The sequence below is a fragment of the Haliotis cracherodii genome, unplaced genomic scaffold (genome assembly GCF_022045235.1).
Source record: "Haliotis cracherodii isolate W230 unplaced genomic scaffold, xgHalCrac1.p SCAF_5, whole genome shotgun sequence".
Classification (NCBI taxonomy): domain Eukaryota; kingdom Metazoa; phylum Mollusca; class Gastropoda; order Lepetellida; family Haliotidae; genus Haliotis; species Haliotis cracherodii.
The window spans coordinates 56,175,342-56,196,656 of record NW_027266308.1 but is presented as its reverse complement, the minus strand read 5'-3'; the positions used below and the strand labels follow the sequence as shown (position 1 = coordinate 56,196,656).

The 21,315-nt window shown below is 40.8% G+C and overlaps 1 protein-coding gene across 4 annotated transcripts in view; it reads right to left on the bottom strand.

Moving 5' to 3' along the window:
* Positions 1–21,315, bottom strand: part of LOC139441976 (serine/threonine-protein kinase D3-like) — a 132,220-nt gene that overhangs the window by 56,252 nt on the left and 54,653 nt on the right. For all 4 annotated transcript variants that reach the window (XM_071222721.1, XM_071222723.1, XM_071222724.1 and 1 more), the window contains 3 exons: positions 2,532–2,663; positions 1,407–1,555; positions 103–319 (listed from right to left, as the gene is read on the bottom strand). In XM_071222721.1, coding sequence (XP_071078822.1) covers positions 103–319; positions 1,407–1,555; positions 2,532–2,663 — 498 coding nt within the window. The remainder of the gene's footprint in view (positions 1–102; positions 320–1,406; positions 1,556–2,531; positions 2,664–21,315) is intronic.

Genomic DNA, 21,315 nt, shown 5'->3' with positions numbered 1-21,315 from the left:
CAGACTGACAGACAGATTGAAGGTGTCCATTTTAATACCCATCGCAAAATGCATTGTGAGGGATAACAATCAAGTCAAAGTTCGAGACCAACCAGTCCATACCTTTACACTGCATTCCTTGTCTGAAAAGGCCTTTGAGTAGTCGCTTGCACCACTGGCACACGGTGGGGCGGGTGTAGTTGTGGACGATGAATGTGTGAGGCACCTTGATGCGTTTGGCGAACTCCCTCTCCTGCCACATGGGGCGGCCACTCCAGGACTTGGACCGACCACTCCCTGGGGAAGGGGGAGCGGTAGGACTCGGCACATTGAGGAGATTCTGTGACAGCAGAGGGGACAATTATACACAGTCAACATTTTGACAGTCTACAGAAGTAGGACTTAGCACCTTCAGGAGGCTCTGTGACAGACGACACTGATGATACAGAGTGAGAGAGTGAGTTGGGTTGAATGCCACTTTTAACATTATTCCAGTTATATCACGGCGTGTCAGCTTAATGTGGGAGGAAAGCCTGAAGTCATGCAGGTCTCAGGCGTTTACCACTTCAGTGAAACCCACGAGCACGGTTTGCTGACAAACCTAGAAACATAATCGGGGCGAAACGGGATTCGAACCCACAATCATAGGTTTCTGGCGTGCCCAAAGGACGCAACTCTGCACAGTGAATCGCAGCGCCTTAGACGACTGAGCCACCCGTGCCCCCTGATGATACAGAGATGAAAATAACAAAATCATGAATATAGAAGTCTATTTAGCATATTCAGGAGGGTCATTGACTAAACATGGTGATTTCAGTTCACATCTTGTTACCCAGTGAGTGATTTGGGGCTAAATACCTCTTCTAATAGCACTTAAGTTATGTGACAGCATCTCTCGGTGACAAAGGTCATAAACAATCACCACAAACATCAATAGGTGCCAACACAAGGGTCACCTGGGCAGAACCTTGGCCCACCTGCACAGAGCGATCTTAGCGCTAAGACTATTGTAAGCCTATGTTAAAGTATGGGAGTAATGATCATCTTAGCACTAAGATTGTTTTGTGCAATTGGGCCCCGGGCCCCATTCCACAAAGCCATTTTAGTGCTAAGGTGATCGTAACTCCCATACTTTTACACTGGCTTACGATAGTCGTAGCGCTAAGATCGCTTTGTGGAACGGGGCCCTGGTGGCTAATGGAAACACCTGAGGCTTTCTGATCCTGATCTATCTAAATATTCTTACTTCATCAGCCATTGTAGACACCCAGTCCACACTTTTTATGTGGTCTTACAATAAACATGCGGTATAACATGGACCTTTTCTTTTGACAATAAGTTTCAGAGGACTGAAGTACGTTCTAGGGGTCATGGTACAAATGTTTCTCGAGCAAATTGATCCCAAATTTCAGCAAACAAACTCTTACGTCTTTGTCATTCAGGGCTGGCTCTGGTAAAGGCAAAGTGAAGGACACATTGGAGGACACACTCCCCGAGGACTGGCGTCGATAGCGTTGATGGTTGCAGTTGTTCGGGATCTTGTAGGCACAGCGCTTGTGGAAATTCTGTCCACAGCCTAAAATATACATTCAAATCAATCTTCATGAATCTTTAGTGGGTACAAAGATTATTTTTATGTTCTTTATGCTAAATGTAAATTAGCCTTCCAAAATTGGTGAACAAGGGTTATATTTCTTGCAACTGTTCAGCTCTCCATTTTCACATTTTGTGTCCCTGTTTGTCCATGATTAAACCTGCCTTTTCACATGCCTATTTCAGACATATCTTCACATTTCTGTCCCTGCTTTTCTGTCATTGCCATGTTTAGGCCTACCTTCTTACTTGTGTCTCTGCTTGTTTATATTTGGACCGATTTTCCCACTTGCCATGTTAAGACCTACCTTCCCACTAGTCATGTTTAGACCTACCTTCCCACTTGTCATGTTTAGACCTACCTTCAGACTTGCCATGTTTAGACCTACCTTCCCACTTGTCATGTTTAGACCTACCTTCCCACTTGTCATGTTTAGACCTACCTTCACACTTGCCATGTTTAGGCCTACCTTCACACTTGTCATGTTAAGACCTACCTTCACACTTGCCATGTTTAGGCCTACCTTCACACTTGCCATGTTTAGGCCTACCTTCACACTTGCCATGTTTAGACCTACCTTCACACTTGCCCATGTTAAGACCTACCTTCACACTTATCATGTTTAGACCTACTTTCCCACTTGCCATGTTTAGACCTACTGTCCTACTTGCCATGTTTAGACCTACCTTCCCACTTGCCATGTTTAGACCTACCTTCACACTTGCCATGTTTAGACCTATCTTCACACTTGCCATGTTTAGACCTACCTTCACACTTGCCCATGTTTAGACCTACCTTCCCACTTGCCCATGTTTAGACCTACCTTCACACTTGTCATGTTTAGACCTACCTTCACACTTGCCATGTTTAGACCTACCTTCCCACTTGCCATGTTAAGACCTACCTTCCCACTTGCCATGATTAGACCTACCTTCCCACTGGCCATGTTAAGACCTACCTTCACACTTGAGTCCCTGTTTGACAAGTCCAAACAGCATCTCCCCACAGAAGTCACAGAAGTGAGGTGACTTGTAGGAATGGACAAACAGCAAGTGCGGTCGGATCTGGAGCTCCTCCATAGTGGCCTGGGCTAAAATGAAAAAGTCAGACGTGAGTATGGAGCTGCCGGGTTGCATTTGAAGGAATAGTCTTCTGTATTGACAAAAACAAATGGTGGTGAGGTGGTGAGGTGAAATGGGGCTAACGATGCGTCCAAGATTATTGCACTTATATAGTGACGTGCATGTACTTGTGTGTGTTTGTGTGGCTGCTTCTACTAGTCCGGACTGATGCCAATTTATAATGCTAGCTCACTGAGATACCATGCCGCAGTTTAACATGAATACCCCACTCAGACACAGTATACTGACTCCGAGCCAACCAGTCCTTGTTTTGGCCCCTTAATGCTGAGCACCAGACAGGGTAACAACAAGTACCATCTTTTAACTTCTTTTGGTATGAATGCGGTCGGGGATCGAACCCCGGACCTTCCGCTCTCCGGGTGGACAATCTACCCCTAGACCACGGAGGCGGTCAAAAACAAATGGAAAAGATTACTTGTTTTGACCACACAGCTGGAAGCAGCAACTGAATTGCTTGAAAAAGAACCATCTTTTCCATATCATACAATATTTTGCATATGAACTAGATTCATTGAAGTGAGTATCTTCTCAAAACAAATAAGGTGGAAACAAATTCCCTGTCTTTTGATACAGATGAGATGGAAGCAATTGGCTTGCCTTTTGAGGGGATGCAGACAAGGTGGGAACAGCTTCCCAGTCTTTTCAGGATACAGACATGGTTGAGACAACTTCGCAGCCTCTATTCTCAACATGGGTAAAACGTTTGAAGCCCATTGATACTGCTGGAATATTGCTAAAAGCGGCGTAAAACCTAGCTCACTCATTCACACTAACAGTGAGGGTAAATTTCATGACGAGAACATTGTTGGTATATACTTTATTATCATCCAAAAAGTGGCTCCCACAGGAGATATCGCTTGGGTGACATCAAGCCATATCTACACTCGTGTTGATATATTTGATATCAAAAGACTCTCAGGTGAGATTCTCTATTTCTTCTGTTTGTAAAAAGATGATGGAGCCCCTTGCCATACAGACAAGAAGAAAACCGGTCATCTTGAAACGTTGTGTGCGGTATCAAGGCCCCTACCCTGCATTGTTACCAGTACAATTGATCTTCATGACCACAGTCGAGGTATGACAAAATAATTGAGCCTCTTTTGGATTGACAATCACAAAACAGTTTCACTGTACAAGTGTTAACCTTCCTTCAAGGTACAAAGTATATTAACAGTTCAAAACCAAAGTAAAGTTCTCCAATGATTTGTTTGTTTGTTGTTTAACGCCGCACTCAGCAATATTGCAGCTATATGACGGCAGTCTGTTAAAAAATATAGTCTGTACCAGACAATCCAGTGATTGATATCATGAGCATTGCTCCACACAATTGGGATACGATGACATGACCACCCGATCCTGTAAGTCGCCTCTTACAACAAGCATAGTCCCCCTTTACGACAAGCAGAGGTTGCTGAAGACCAATTATTTCCCAAGAAGTTACACTCATCAAATTAACATTCGGTATCCTGTTATCTGTTCTGTAAATAATTAGTACCAGCCAAGCATCATATCATAGAAGCTTTGTCTCCATTGTCACTTCAACTGACCTTGACAGAATTTCTGTTGATCAGTCAACAACCTTGACAGGGCTATGACTTGGTCACTTCCAGGTCACAGGTTACATCACATATAACCATCTCTGTATATTAACTTCCAACAAGGACACAATCATAATTCTTGCAAATACTACCACCTCTATCACATCATTGCCATATCACATATTTTGAAATTATGACACAAAACAATTAAATACTTCTTTGATAGTCAATAAGTCATTTCCAGTTTTTATAACAAGTACAATTGATAATAATGTTATTACAATATTTTTTTCAATATTTTTGGTTTCCTGTTCAGTGTACCCATGGTACATTGCTGCAATAGAGGCAAGCAGACATCATATACACAGTTGTAGCAGATATTATATGATCTATCACAGGATCGGGGCATGCAGTGACAACCTATGACAACTTGACATTTCTGTGAACAAAGGAAATGTTGAATCTGTTTAACGACATTATAAATGAATGCACTTGAGCTGCATGGCTACATTCAGGTAACTCGTACACCTTCCAGGCAGAAACAGAACTGAAATTAACCTAACATACTTAATACAGGGTCTGTTATCTCTCTGTTTGACCCAGAGTGGCTTGTTTTGATTCTTTATTCAAGGCAGATCTGTCCACAAACATTGTTCATCTCAAGATTCCTACTGCCAACAGTACCTGTAGACTGATAGAGCTTCTCCACAACAAGTGGGTGGGCAGGCCAGCCGATGACAATGGAGATATAGTCTGCTGATGTACACAAGTGTCTCGTCAACCAGCTGGGGCATATGGAAGTCACAGAGTGACCTTGTCACATACTGCAAGAGTGCAGAGGGTCAATCTCACCTGGCTGTGACATGCTAATTGCCAGACTGTGTGAAGTCTGAAGCTGAAATACTTTCATTCTCTCACTTGTTTCGTGTATCCTTTGCCCTGAACTAAAATGCACTATGACAAACTTTGAAATGTAATTGTAAACTAAGTGTCTAAATCTGGCTGTGTTATCTTGCATCTCCACCTATTTTTTTCATATTCAGTTCACAACTTTGATTTACCTTGAAAACGTCTGACACAAAGAAAAAGACAAAATGGCTTTTCTTATTACTAGTATTGGTGAACTATATTTGAGGTTACTGCTAAAAATAGTCTTATATTTTTTTATTCTTACAACAGTCAGCGTACATGTGGCTAATTGCAACAGTATGGGTCAGCTATACACTTTCTTTAACAGTGTTGGTCAGCTATACACTTTCTTCAACAGTATGGGTCAGCTATACACTTACTTCAACAGTATTAGTCAGTATGGGTCAGCTATACACTTTCTTCAACAGTATTGGTCAGCTATACACTTACTTTAACAGTATTGGTCAGCTATACACTTTCTTCAACAGTATTGGTCAGCTATACACTTACTTTAACAGTATTGGTCAGCTATACACTTTCTTTAACAGTATTGGTCAGCTCATAATACACTTACTTTAACAGTACTGGTCAGCTATACACTTACTTTAACAGTACTGGTCAGCTATACACTTTCTTCAACAGTACTGGTCAGCTTTACACTTACTTTAACAGTACTGGTCAGCTATACACTTACTTTAACAGTACTGGTCAGCTTTACACTTACTTTAACAGTATTGGTCAGCTATACACTTACTTTAACAGTACTGGTCAGCTATACACTTACTTTAACAGTACTGGTCAGCTATACACTTTCTTCAACAGTACTGGTCAGCTTTACACTTACTTTAACAGTACTGGTCAGCTATACACTTACTTTAACAGTACTGGTCAGCTTTACACTTACTTTAACAGTATTGGTCAGCTATACACTTACTTTAACAGTACTGGTCAGCTATACACTTTCTTCAACAGTATTGGTCAGCTATACACTTACTTCAACAGTACTGGTCAGCTATACACTTTCTTCAACAGTATTGGTCAGCTATACACTTACTTTAACAGTATTGGTCAGCTTTACACTTTCTTCAACAGTATTGGTCAGCTATACACTTACTTTAACAGTATTGGTCAGCTATACACTTACTTTAACAGTATTGGTCAGCTATACACTTACTTTAACAGTACTGGTCAGCTATACACTTTCTTCAACAGTACTGGTCAGCTATACACTTACTTTAACAGTACTGGTCAGCTATACACTTACTTTAACAGTACTGGTCAGCTATACACTTACTTTAACAGTACTGGTCAGCTACTTTGAGCAAATACAAGATAGAAGAGATATATCAGAACAGCCGTGACAAAAAAATGTGACATGAGTAAGTGAGTGAGTTGGATTTAATCCTGTCATGTTATGCCATCTCAACTTAATGTGAGTGAGTGAGTGAGTGAGTGAGTGAGTGAGTGAGTGAGTTTGGTTTTACACCACTTTTAGCAATATTCCAGCAATATCACTGTGGGGGACACCGGAATATTGGCTTCACACATTGTACCCATGTGAGGAATCGAACCCGGGTCTTCGGCATGACGAGCCAACGCTTTAACCACGAGGCTTTCCCACCACCCCGCCTTATGTGAAAGGAAATCCTGAGTGATGCAGGTCTTAGACATTTACCACTTTGGTAGCAAAATACATTGAACTTCAAGTATATCTTAGGTCAGATTGTGTAATGGCAGAAACATTCCTGATCTCGGGGATAAAATGTAAGTCTTCTACTGCGCTGATATCGTCAAAGAAGAGCATGTTTAAAACACGATCTGTGGAAGATTTAATGTTACACCATTGCCAAAATCATCCATTTCAAGTATTAGTTTCACTAGGGCTGGGACCAGTCCAAATTTCCTACCTGGGTACCCGCTCCCCTATTACCCGACCCTAGGCGGGTAGACACTGTAGGTCTTGGGAGATGCCTTAAAATGTCTGATTGGTAACTGTTTTAGCATAGCCCTTGCAAAGCGTATTTAGATACATGTATTGAACAATCTGGTCATGCATACACTGAAGTTGACTTAAGTTATATCTTTATTCAACCATATGAAAAATAAGAAGGAATTGTTGTATTGTCAGAAAGAAATGCGAACGTTAATGACTTGTAATATAACCATAGAGTTCCAGATAATTTTAGTCATTAGACAATATATCACGTGACTAACCACGGGTCAGGGTAGTCCAGAGGGTACCCGGGTCCTACTCAGTACCCGCCCTAAATTTCACTGTTCTCCAGCTTCGGGGAGTTGTTGAAAATGTGAAAGGCGGCAGAATGTCAGATGAATGGAATAGGGACACACTGATATGAATCCAATTTGATCACAACCACAACACGACATTGTTAATATCAGTTTGGTCAATAATACAGCCAGTACTGCACGTATCTATGTGTAAATGACAGGAAGTGAGCTGCATGTGCACAAGAGACACATTAGTCAGTCTATAAACCCATTTAACCCTTTGACCTATGACCTTTGATCTTCATGTACCCATGAACCTCACGCAGAAACAAAAGGTCATCTTTGTCATTTAAATTCTTCATGAATAGCCTTGTAAGATATTGCTTTAGACAATTATTTCCCAGTTTTTACTTGGCAGGATCATTAAAAAGAAACATGTAAGACTTACAAGATGATGAAATGCCTTTAGAATGTTTTGACCTTCATGTTGGTCTGACACAGAACAAATGCAACTGCAACATATTTCATGACAGTTGGTGACAAGATAATTGTGTTTTATGTTGTTGCTTCAGAATCCATTTAACAAGGATATACAAATTCAACATTGTCCTTAATTTTGACAGATCAAACATTTTACTTAATATCCACTTACCTGGTAGTTAAAATAGCCTTTTATAACACTGAGCACAGATAAAACGTAATCAAGGTTTCCCAGTTTTCGAACATAGTTTTTCAGCTTTGAGACACATGTTTCCTTGTTTGAGATAATAACCTTTAACAACTAGTATTCTTCATGGTTAACGCGGTTAATCCACATTTCAAATCATTAAAATCATTTCACCGACCAACCAGACAGAAATCTCAAGTGCTTAAATCTATTCAGCTGAAATTAACTTTGAGGTCCTAAAACAAGGACACACAAAAGAAATTTATTTCTTGAGCAAATCAAAATAACATAATCAAAAAGGCTTGTCAGTTTTTCTGACAAAATAAATGACAATCTGGCATGCAACTTAGCACAAACGTCAGCCTCGCTCAAGATTCAACTTTTATTCAAGGCATGAAACAACGTAAGCGATGTCAGCATTTGAAGAAGTAATTGTCGTTCACATTAGCTGTTGGAGTCAACTCAACTGTAACAGTGGGCTGGTTCCTGTTTGATATGCACTCTCTTGCCTGTGGAAACCAGTCATTTCAAATTGGAAGATAAATGCAGTTTGTTTCCATGTAAGGAAATGGAGTCTGACGGCTCGATCATACCACAGGCTACAGTTATAATTTTACGTTTTACAGAGTTTTGCAAACCAATTAGCTTGAGTCTGTCGAAAAAAACCATAAATTTGAGTTGTTCAATATGTTGTCTTGACATGATTTTTGGTTTGGTTTGGTTTGTTGTTTAATGCCGCACTCAGCAATATTCCAGCTATATGATGGCGGTCTGTAAATAATCGAGTCTGGACCAGACAATCCAGAGATTGACATCATGAGCATCGATCCACGCAATTGGGGTGAGGGAGTGAGTATGGTTTTACTCCGTTTTAACAATATTCCAGCAATATCATGGCGGGGGACACCAGAAATGGGCTTCACACATTGTACCCATGTCGGGAATCGAACCCGGGTCTTCGGTGTGATGAGCGAACGCTTTAACCAGTAGGCTACCCGAACGCCCCTCCACGCAATTGGGATCAATGACATGCATCAACCAAGTCAGCGAGCATGACCACCCAATCCCGTAAGTCTCCTTTTACAACAAGCATGGGTTGCTGAAGACCTATTCTACCCCGGATCTTCACAGGTCTCTTGACATGAAGATGTTGGGAATGTCAGTGGGGAACGATACTGTCTAAAAGCGAGAATTTATTATCATGTACCTGTGATTCATTAATACAGAAATGTATTAATCTCAACGACTTCACTGGGGAGGATTCCATCTTATTTAACAGGGTTTCACTGTCTATGAAAAATGATACATATTATATATACAACACAAAAACCAAGTGGCATTCCCAAACAATGCATTTCTTGATATTTGTTTCCCTTTATCTCATACAAGGTTTTTTATTTGTAATTTATGAACACCTGATCAATGTTAATTAATGTATAATATTTTGATATTGTAAACAATTAATTATGACATTTATGTCAGTGAGCTGTGTATAATAATGACGTACCCAAATTCCATGCATGTATAATGCATTTTAAATGCTCAGTTTACTTTACTAAATGTCAGTGAGTGAGTATGGTTTTGCACCGCTTTTAGCAATATTCCAGCAATATCATGGCGGGGGACACCAGAAATGGGCTAAACACATTGTACCCATGTGGGGAATCGAACCCAGGACTTCAGCATGACAAGCGAATGCTTTAACCACTAGGCTACCCGACAACCCCTTACTAAATGTAAGGATACGGCTATGAAGTTTTGACAAAAAAACATTTAAAACAAACTTAATTATTTGTTTAACAGACTTTTATCAAATATGCCTGATGTCAGGAGGACAATTATCACTTCATTGGGCTTATGATATATACACATCCACATAAGACATTTTAAAATTTGTATAATATAATTATTATCACTTATTGGGCATTTAATATATACACATTAATGACATTTTTTACAAAAAAATGTTGTTTATTTGCATCAGGTAGTGAGTGGGAGTGAACGAGTTGGAGAGGACAAAAATAGTCAAAATGTCAATTAACTGAAAGTTTCCATATAAAAGGTTACTACATATAGAATACTATACGAGCTCCCATGTAATACTACAAATATTAACAAGTTTCATGAAATTGGTTTTACACGGGAGTGAGTTTAGTATTTTATTTATTATTTATTTATTGCCATTTGTAACGTTTTTAGAATTATACTGTTGAGTGTAAATAGGCTGACACCTACACGATCCAAGGCATAATCCAATTGAGTTTAACACAGTCATACTTCAAACACGTCAAACATTGAAACGTATGAATAAAATACCATACAACAGTCCACCTTTAGAATTCAGGCGTCCATTCCACAAAATTATCATAGCATTAAGGTTATCGCAACTCACATACTTTAACTTAGACCAACAACTGTCGTTGGGCTACAATACGATCGCCTTGTGGAACGGGGCCTTGCACCTAAAAGTTTACAATCACGTCACAATACCCGATGACGTAATTTGTGGAATTTTGTTGCAAGATCCTTCAGCGAAACAATGCCATGTGACGTCAGCCTAGCAACACGGTTGCTGGGGTCATCGAGTTTGCATAAGCTCCTCTCAGTGATCTATCATCTCCCCATGCAGTGTCATTGAATAAGCCAAGGGATGTTGAGAGCTTTCAATATGTGTTCGTGAAACGTGTTCCGAGAGTACATAAGCACGTGTTTTTGTATTACACAATGTGTAATACAGCTGAATGTTTATTAAACGGGTGATCTCTTCACGGGCAAGTGATAAACACCCTTATTTCCTGATAAAAAATATTGATGGGGTTGGAAGGGGAGAATAATGGGCTTTTCTTACAAATTTACTGAATATTACTCATTTTAGATTCTAATTAGCAAGATATTCATAACTGATTCCTGATCAGAAATGTATTAGCCCCACATACGTACATTGGTCTACTATCAAACATGGGCTGGCAATACATTTGTACATAGAATCCTAGTAAACTCTTAGAAATTCAATCCTACTGTGTGCCGAAGGCTAGGTACGCCCAGCAGATTTCTCAGGCCGAAGGTCTTGCTGTTTAGGGTACGACAGAAGCAGCAGCACCAAAAGGTGACTCAGCAGACCACTGTATGGCGCCAAGGCGACAGGACGGGGGTATCAAACGAGCCAAAGGTCTTGCATGCTGCAGGAATAGACTGTTAGAAATTTGCGACTTTGGTATTGATACAAAATGGATTTGATTAGAACCTATGACTCTCCAGTTCCAAACAGCCTACAGTGGTATCGCATACCAACAATTCTGAAGGTGATCCAGTTTGTTAGGCATCGTAATGAACTCACCCAGCTGCTACAGTCAGGCAGTGGCCAGCAAGAGAACGTTCCTGTCAAGTACCTAGACCACAATGACTCATTCAGCAGATCACTTGGTGAATTGGTAAAGTTGGCAGTCGGTATCATGTACCCTTACACCATGGATACCTCATGATACGGACCTGTGAAGATCTGGGGTAGAATAGCTCTTCAGAAACTGATAATTGCTGTAAAAGGCGACTATGCTTGTCGTAAGAGGTGACTAACGGGATTGGATGGTCAGGCTCGCTGACTTGGTTGATGCATGTCATCGTATCCCAATTGCATGGATCGATGCTCATGATGTCAATCACTGTATTGTCTGGTCCAGACTCCATTATTTACAGACCACCATCATATAGCTGAAATATTGCTGAGTGCGGCATTAAACAACAAACAAACAAACAAACAAACAAACAAACAAACCTCATGATATGACAGATTAACTTTAGGAATATGAAAGAATCATGTGGTCCTTACATTCTTTTGAGTAGTATATGGATTTAGCATGTAACTGTAAAGGCTAGAATGAGATTTTGTTTGTTCGTTCACAGGTTAATGTTGCATTTAGCAATATTGCCAGAATATGATGGTGGTCAGCTGTGAATAATCGAGTCTGAACTAGACAAATTTGCGATTGCTATTACTCCCTGACACGCAACTATCCAAGTGACTGACTAGAGACACCCCGACCACCTGACCCATGAAGTCACCTTGTATGACCAATTCTAACACCGAGTCCCTGCAGGGTGTTATAAGGCATGTATACAGCAAGCCTGTCATACAGTACGTATTTTGTATGTAAGTGTGCAAGGCTACACTTAAGAGTGTCAGTCACACATCCATCCTAACTAGGTGCTTCAGGCACTTGCTTAGCAGTAGTCAGATCACGAATCTCTGTAATTACCTTCCTCACAATGGCAAGATACTACCGTGAAGAAGACACACAATCCTGTCTTACTAACAGGCCAATTCTCCTGCTGTCTCACGAACAGCAACAGTTTCCTGGTATATCACTGGCAAACATGCTATCCTGGTGTCCCACTAACAGCAACACTTTCCTGGTATATCACTGACAAGCATGCTATCCTGGTGTCCCACTAACAGCAACACGCTCCTGGTATATAACTGGCAAGCATGCTATCCTGGTGTCCCACTAACAGCAACACGCTCCTGGTATATAACCTGCAAGCATGCTATCCTGGTGTCCCACTAACAGCAACACTTTCCTGGTATATCACTGGCAAGCATGCTATCCTGGTGTCCCACTAAAAGGAACACTTTCCTGGTATATCACTGGCAAGCATGCTATCCTGGTGTCCCACTAACAGCAACACTATCCTGGTATATCACTGGCAAGCATGCTATCCTGGTGTCCCACTAACAGCAACACTTTCCTGGTATATCACTGGCAAGCATGCTATCCTGGTGTCCCACTAACAGCAACACTTTCCTGGTATATCACTGGCAAGCATGCTATCCTGGTGTCCCACTAACAGCAACACTTTCCTGGTATATAACTGGCAAGCATGCTATCCTGGTGTCCCACTAACAGCAACACTTTCCTGGTATATCACTGGCAAGCATGCTATCCTGGTGTCCCACTAACAGCAACACTATCCTGGTATATAACTGGCAAGCATGCTATCCTGGTGTCCCACTAACAGCAACACTTTCCTGGTATATCACTGGCAAGCATGCTATCCTGGTGTCCCACTAACAGCAACACTTTCCTGGTATATCACTGGCAAGCATGCTATCCTGGTGTCCCACTAACAGCAACACTTTCCTGGTATATCACTGGCAAGCATGCTATCCTGGTGTCCCACTAACAGGCACACTTTCCTGGTATATAACTGGCAAGCATGCTATCCTGGTGTCCCACTAACAGCAACACTTTCCTGGTATATCACTGGCAAGCATGCTATCCTGGTGTCCCACTAACAGCAACACTTTCCTGGTATATCACTGGCAAGCATGCTATCCTGGTGTCCCACTAACAGCAACACTTTCCTGGTATATCACTGGCAAGCATGCTATCCTGGTGTCCCACTAACAGCAACACTTTCCTGGTATATCACTGGCAAGCATGCTATCCTGGTGTCCCACTAACAGCAACACTATCCTGGTATATAACTGGCAAGCATGCTATCCTGGTGTCCCACTAACAGCAACACTTTCCTGGTATATCACTGGCAAGCATGCTATCCTGGTGTCCCACTAACAGGCACACTTTCCTGGTATATAACTGGCAAGCATGCTATCCTGGCGTCCCACTAACAGGCACACTTTCCTGGTATATCACTGGCATGCATGCTATCCTTGATGTCTCACTAACAGGAACAATCTCTTGATGTCTCACTAACAGGCACACTATCCTTAAGTGTCTCACTAACAGGCACACTATCCTCAAGTGTCTCACTAACAGGAACACTATCCTTAAGTGTCTCACTAACAGGCACACTATCCTCAAGTGTCTCACTAACAGGAACACTATCCTCAAGTGTCTCACTAACAGGAACACTATCCTCAAGTGTCTCACTAACAGGCACACTATCCTCAAGTGTCTCACAAACAGGAACACTATCCTTAAGTGTCTCACTAACAGGAACACTATCCTCAAGTGTCTCACTAACAGGCACACTATCCTCAAGTGTCTCACTAACAGGCACACTATCCTCAAGTGTCTCACTAACAGGAACACTATCCTCAAGTGTCTCACTAACAGGAACACTATCCTCAAGTGTCTCACTAACAGGCACACTATCCTCAAGTGTCTCACTAACAGGAACACTATCCTTAAGTGTCTCACTAACAGGAACACTATCCTCAAGTGTCTCACTAACAGGCACACTATCCTCAAGTGTCTCACAAACAGGAACACTATCCTTAAGTGTCTCACTAACAGGAACACTATCCTCAAGTGTCTCACTAACAGGCACACTATCCTCAAGTGTCTCACTAACAGGCACACTATCCTCAAGTGTCTCACTAACAGGAACACTATCCTCAAGTGTCTCACTAACAGGAACACTATCCTCAAGTGTCTCACTAACAGGCACACTATCCTTAAGTGTCTCACTAACAGGAACACTATCCTCAAGTGTCTCACTAACAGGAACACTATCCTCAAGTGTCTCACTAACAGGCACACTATCCTTAAGTGTCTCACTAACAGGAACACTATCCTTAAGTGTCTCACTAACAGGAACACTATCCTCAAGTGTCTCACTAACAGGCACACTATCCTCAAGTGTCTCACAAACAGGAACACTATCCTTAAGTGTCTCACTAACAGGAACACTATCCTCAAGTGTCTCACTAACAGGCACACTATCCTCAAGTGTCTCACTAACAGGCACACTATCCTCAAGTGTCTCACTAACAGGAACACTATCCTCAAGTGTCTCACTAACAGGAACACTATCCTCAAGTGTCTCACTAACAGGCACACTATCCTTAAGTGTCTCACTAACAGGCACACTATCCTTAAGTGTCTCACTAACAGGAACACTATCCTCAAGTGTCTCACTAACAGGAACACTATCCTCAAGTGTCTCACTAACAGGCACACTATCCTTAAGTGTCTCACTAACAGGCACACTATCCTCAAGTGTCTCACTAACAGGCACACTATCTTGATTTCTCATTAACACACTTACTATCCTCATTTCTCACTAACAGACACACTATCTTGATTTCCCACTAACAGATGCAGTATCCTTAAGTGTCTCACTAACAGACACTATCCTGATTTCTCACTAACAGACACAGTACCCTTAAGTGTCTCACTAACAGACACACTATCTTGATTTCTCACTAACAGACACACTATACTTAAGTGTCTCACTAACAGACACACTATCTTGATTTCTCACTAACAGACACTATCCTGATTTCTCACTAACAGATACAGTATACTTAAGTGTCTCACTAAGAGACACACTATCCAGATTTCTCACTAAGACACAAACTATCCTGTTTTCTTTCTTACAGCCACACTATCCTTAAGTGTCTCACACTATTATGATTTCTCACTAAGGGACACACTATCCTGATTTCTCACTAAATCACACTATCCTGGTATTTTATTTTTCAATAACAGGCATACTATTCATGTCCATTATTTGCAACATCAAATCTACAAACAGCTGACCAAGGAGGATGTAACTGACTGTGCTTCTTCCTCAGGCTTTTTCCCCCTTCAAATTTGATATTCTTTCCTTCTTTCTAATTTACTCAAATCAATTTTCTCTAAATTGTCTAGTCATCTTCACCGAGTGCTGAAACTTGACAAAGCTAATTAATCAAGTCAGTGAACCCACATGATGGGTCCTACCTAAGTGCAGCTGTGATTACTAATGACTTGAACCAAGCCCACACCCCAGCTTGGTACAGACAAGAAAATCCAGCTACACTTTACATTACACAGGTCAGTAAGGGTGCCTCCACTGACTGACAAAAACATTTAAAAAGGTCACAAGGAATGGTTACTAAGAGTTGGTCCTCGGGTCATGTTTGAATAAGTCTGGGTAAATCTACCGAGACCTCACCCCCAGGGCACAATGAGGGACTTCCTGCTTGACAACGACTGCTTCTCAAACAAACCCTGATGATGTGACGTTTTCAGATGTTCATCCTTACAACTTAACAATTTAGTAATCAAGGTACATATCAGTCAAGATCTCATTCCAAAGAGACTTTACAATTCCCTCCTTAACTTGACATTGACTTTAAAAACATAAATCTTCATATTTCCTGATCATGAGGACGATAACAAAATAATTTCAAATAGAAAATCAAATTAATTTGCAAAGTGCAGATTTCACGTAAAAATTTCAAAACCGATGAAAATAACTGTATTTCAAGAGCTGGAATATCATTCCCTGTTTTGAGTTACAATCAGATTCATTACTGTCTCTCCGTGACAAGTGTGTGGAAGGATAGTTTGGATTGCCAATGATGTGCCTGTGAAACCGTTCTTCTGATTCTTGTGGTCAAATAATACCATTTACAATTATTGCCATCAGGAGAGTTATCAAGCACTCTTCAGTGAAGGCATTGTGATTGGCCAGTTCTCTCAGCGGTATTGGCTTCCTCATCACAATGATGCTCCCAAATCAAATATCGTTACTGAGGGTGAATACCGACTGAACAAAGATCAGGCAATGAGGATGCTGTGTGGCTTTACCTTGTGGTAATGTACAGTTCTGGGGGAAGCAGCATTAACAGCCAGTCACAGTGGAGGGCTACAGGAAAGGAATAGGTCTGTTGACATGGTCCCCTCCTCAGCAATCGGTTGTCACAAAAACAGTTTAAGCCAGACTCCTTCTTCTGCACGATGGGTTATGAATACTTAAGAGTGATTTAGAAGGGTTTTGCAGAGCTTTTAGTAACAGCATGGCCTGTGCTTGAACACTGGGTCAGACATTGTATTTAAATGGGGAGTTGATCACAGCCTTCTGCCCAATAGTGTTTAAAGCACAACTAGTACAGCCTGGTACCATGTTGTACATCATAAGGCATAAATAGTTCTACTATTGTACATCTCAGGAAAGGGGTTCACAGACTTGTACCACATAGTGTTAAAAGCACTACCATTGTAGACTTGTACCACCAAGTGCTACTATTTACCACACAGTGTTAAAAGCACTACCATTGCAGACTTGTAACACATAGTGCCACTATTTACCACCATAGTGTAAAAAGCACTACCATTGTAGACTTGTACTAATGCAACTATTTACCCCATAGTGTAAAAAAAACTACCATTGTAGACTTGTACCACATAGTGTCAAAAGCACTACCATTGTAGACTTGTACCACCTAGTGCTACTATTTACCACATAGTGTTAAAAGCACTACCATTGCAGACTTGCACTACTATTGCAGACTTGTACCACCTAGTGCTACTATTTACCCCATAGTCTAAAAAGCACTACCATTGTAGGCTTGTACCATATAGTGCCAATATTTATCACATAGTGTTAAAAGCACTACCATTGTAGACTTGTACCACATAGTGCCACTATTTACCACATAGTGTTAAAATCACTACCATTGTAGTCTTGTACCACATAGTGTTTATAGTGAGTGAGTCAGTTGGAGCTTACCCTGCTTTCAGCAATATTCCATCAACATCACAGTATGTACCCATGTGGGAAATCAAACCGATGCCTTTATCGTGACAAGTGAATGCTTTAACCACCAGGTTATCCGAGTGGCATAAAACCTTACGTGGGACGCATAAAACTCCATGTGCCGAGTGATCCTGCTACAACGAATATATCTTACCGACATGTTTTAATATGCCATTGTAAAATAATCAAACAAATTAAAAATTGATTGAAAACAGCTGTTTGATTGAGCCGGGGTTAGCTTGCACTATGTCATGTGACTTCAAGTGACTCGGAAAAAGCGTGTGGCTTTTTGCATGGAAGCAAGGTATAAGGGATTTATTCTCTCTCTCAGAAATCCTCGTGCAGCTTGATTTGCTCGTGGCGAGGTATGAAAGATTTATTCCCTTGCGGAGACATTTATTACCCTCCAAGACATGATACAGAGTATTTTATCAAGATCACATGCACCAATCAGATCTCACCATTCTGACTTGGAGGTTTGATCAAATGTTTTAGCACTGTTATTGTAGCCGTGTAGCACACAGTTGTAATAGCACTACTATTGTAAATCTTTATTGTAAAGGATAGGGCACTGGGTTGAGTGGTGACAAGTGTCATGTGGCAGTATATTTTGTAAGTTTAGGTCAAGTGATAGTGGCAGAAGTTATGAAGAGCTCATAAAATCTCAAGCCTTGATGTGGCATGCAACAAGCAGAACATGAAGAGTTACCCGCCTTTGTTAGCAAAGTCTCAAGCTTCTTCCGAGCTCATTACACTCTCGGTAACATAGCTGCCACCAGTGTGGGCGCAGCCATTACAAGAATCTTGAAATTTGCCCTCTAACCTCAAATGTAGTAACGTTTATGTCTTTGGGAATGCCCCATCACAGTGAATTTTGAAAAGATTTACGAACTGAATTTACCTTTTTGTTTGTTTAATCAGATTGGTTCGAGATTGCAGACTAACGGAAAATTACTCAACTTCCCCCTTACATTCTTACCATATTAATCACATAATAGTTGTAATGAAACAGAAATTCAAATTGACAAACAAAGAAAACAAATTTGGTAGGGGTAAGAGTATTCTGCATCACGGCAGTCATCACTTGTTTGTAAACATAACGGTCAGTCGGTTGCGAGTTCAACTCCAAGCAAGGTTGTGGTCATCTATCACAGTGAGGAGCTTTCTACAATACAGGACCAGTGGTTTCATAGTATGCATATTGTCTTTAGCAAACTTTTAATATGTTTAATCCAATTAGGGAGCACGGGTGGCCCAGTCGTCTTAGGCGCCGCGATTCGCTGTGCAGAGTTGTGTCCCTTGGACACGCCAGAAACCTATGGTTGTGGGTTCGAATCCCGGTTCGCCCAGATTATGTTTCTAGGTTTGTCAGCACCATACCCGTGCTCGTGGGTTTCATCGAAGTGGTAAATGTCTGAGACCTGCATTACTTAAGTCAAATTTTCTTCCAAGTCATAAAGTAGAAGTCTGGATGATGGTTCAGATACAAGTACACCCGACATTTCAATGGCAGGATTAGTGAGGCTTGCAACCTGAGACAAACAGACAGCCACATATATAACAAATACTGAATATTGGAGCAACTTATGATGGTTTCACATAGAGTATATCAGCATTCCTCTAACCAGCAGTAATAAAGTAATCAGTCCTGTTCTAATAGAATGCCTGCCAGGCAAACTATGGTAACACTGCTCGTACATTTCGATCACATTCATCAACCTGTGCCTTGAACCACTAGCCTGAAGCCCAAGTCTAGTCATCACCACGGCAGATACCATTCAAACTGATAGAGGGATGTATCTGGTTAGAAGAAATAAATCATAAGAAAAGCAGGAGTTCTTGCTTACTGGGGGACTAGTGAGGGGTAATTTCTTGTTTTTTGGAACAAAGGTTCTGGTTAAAAGGGAAAGTTCATGCTAGTTAGAGTAAGCTCTGGTTTGTGGAAAGTTCTGGCTAGTAAGGAAAAGCTCTCATTAGTGTCAAGGAAAGTTCAGGCTAATTGGCAATAATTCTGGTTAGTGGAAAGGAAAGTTCAGGCTAGTTAGCAATAGCTCTGGTAAGTGGAAAAGTTATGCTACTTAAAAAAAAGTTCTAGTTAGTGGAAAGTGTGGACAAGGTAGGAAAAACTTGGGTAATTGGAAATGAAATTCAGGCTAGTTTGGGCTAGTTAGGGAAAGCTCTGGTTAGTGGAAATGAAAGTTTGGGCTAGTTAGGGAAAGCTCTGGTTAATGGAAATGAAAGTTTGGGCTAGTTAGGGAAAGCTCTGGTTAGTGCAAATGAAAGTTTGGGCTAGCGAGGGAAAGCTCTGGTTAATGGAAATGAAAGTTTGGGCTAGTTTGGGAAAGCTCTGGTTAGTGGAGAGCAAAGTTCAGGATAGTAAGAGAAAGACCTGGTTAGTGGAGAGGAACTTTCAGGATAGTAAGAGAAAGATCTGGTTAATGGAGAGGAACTTTCAGGATAGTAAGAGAAAGATCTGGTTAGTGGAGAGCAAAGTTTGGGCTCCTAGGTCCAATTTATAGTGCATGAATATAGGGTTATGTTTTGATTCTAAGGACGAGACATAACTGTTACTTACCACATGGGTGATTCAACATGAATACGAATGCTTCACATGAAGTTCAATGAGATAGCTCATGATATAAAAAAATATTCTTTAAACCTTTTCCTGTAGAAGCCCTCAATCACTGTCTCAACAGGGTAAGCTTAATTGATGTGCAGTATATTCAAAAGAATTTCTAATAACACAGCAGCTGTTGTAAACTTTGTCCTCGTATATGCTGGAAGTATGCAAATATCAAAATACCAAACACATTTATGCCAATGGTTTGTCTTTAATATATTCTGTAAACGGGCACTTCCAATTGTTTTTTAATCTTAAATTAGTTAAATGATGACTGTTATCAATGTTATTGCATACTGCAACTCTACTTGCCATAATAGGACACTGTAACACTTTACTATAGACATACAGGTTAACAAAATTAATATGCCTGAATCCCCAAAAAACTGAAACCTGCTACCATAGAAACAAAGAAAATAAAACCAAAACAATTATTTAATGATATTCCTCATATTACGTCAGAGTAAAAATCATTGTCATAACCTATTTTGAACTATTTTAAACAAGAGTCATCAGAAGATGACAAATCCCCCCAGCCCCTACAATAGCAAATGGCACTTCAGCCCCTAGTTAATACAGCTACCATGCATGGATGAAAATTCTTTATGCTCCGGAAACAGATGGACAGACCAGATGATGACCATATCCCCCCGGATTATACGCAACGGGGATAAAAAGATGTGCTCATGTGTTTCCGTGTGCATGCATGCATGTGCTTCAGGGATCCGGAATAATTTTTGGCCAATTGGACGTTCGCTTGTCACACCGAAGACCCGGGTTCTATTCCCGACATGGGTACAATGTGTGAAGCCCATTTCTGGTGTCCCCCGCCGTGATATTGCTGGAATATTGCTAAAAGCGGCATAAAACCATACTCACTCACTCGATATTGAGGCTTTGAAATGAAGATTGTCGACAGAGAATGGATACATATACCATAAAAGCCACAAATTTGACTCATTAAAAGTAATATTTGTTGTAATTTGACTATCATATGTCAACATAACGTTAAGCAGCTTAGTTTACAAGAAAATACACATGGCAATCTTAACTTCTGCACATAAAACAATGCCTAGGAGAACAGGAAGTACAACCTAAATGGTAAATCATCACAGGTATTGATATTTTATCTCAAATTTCTCATTTGTATT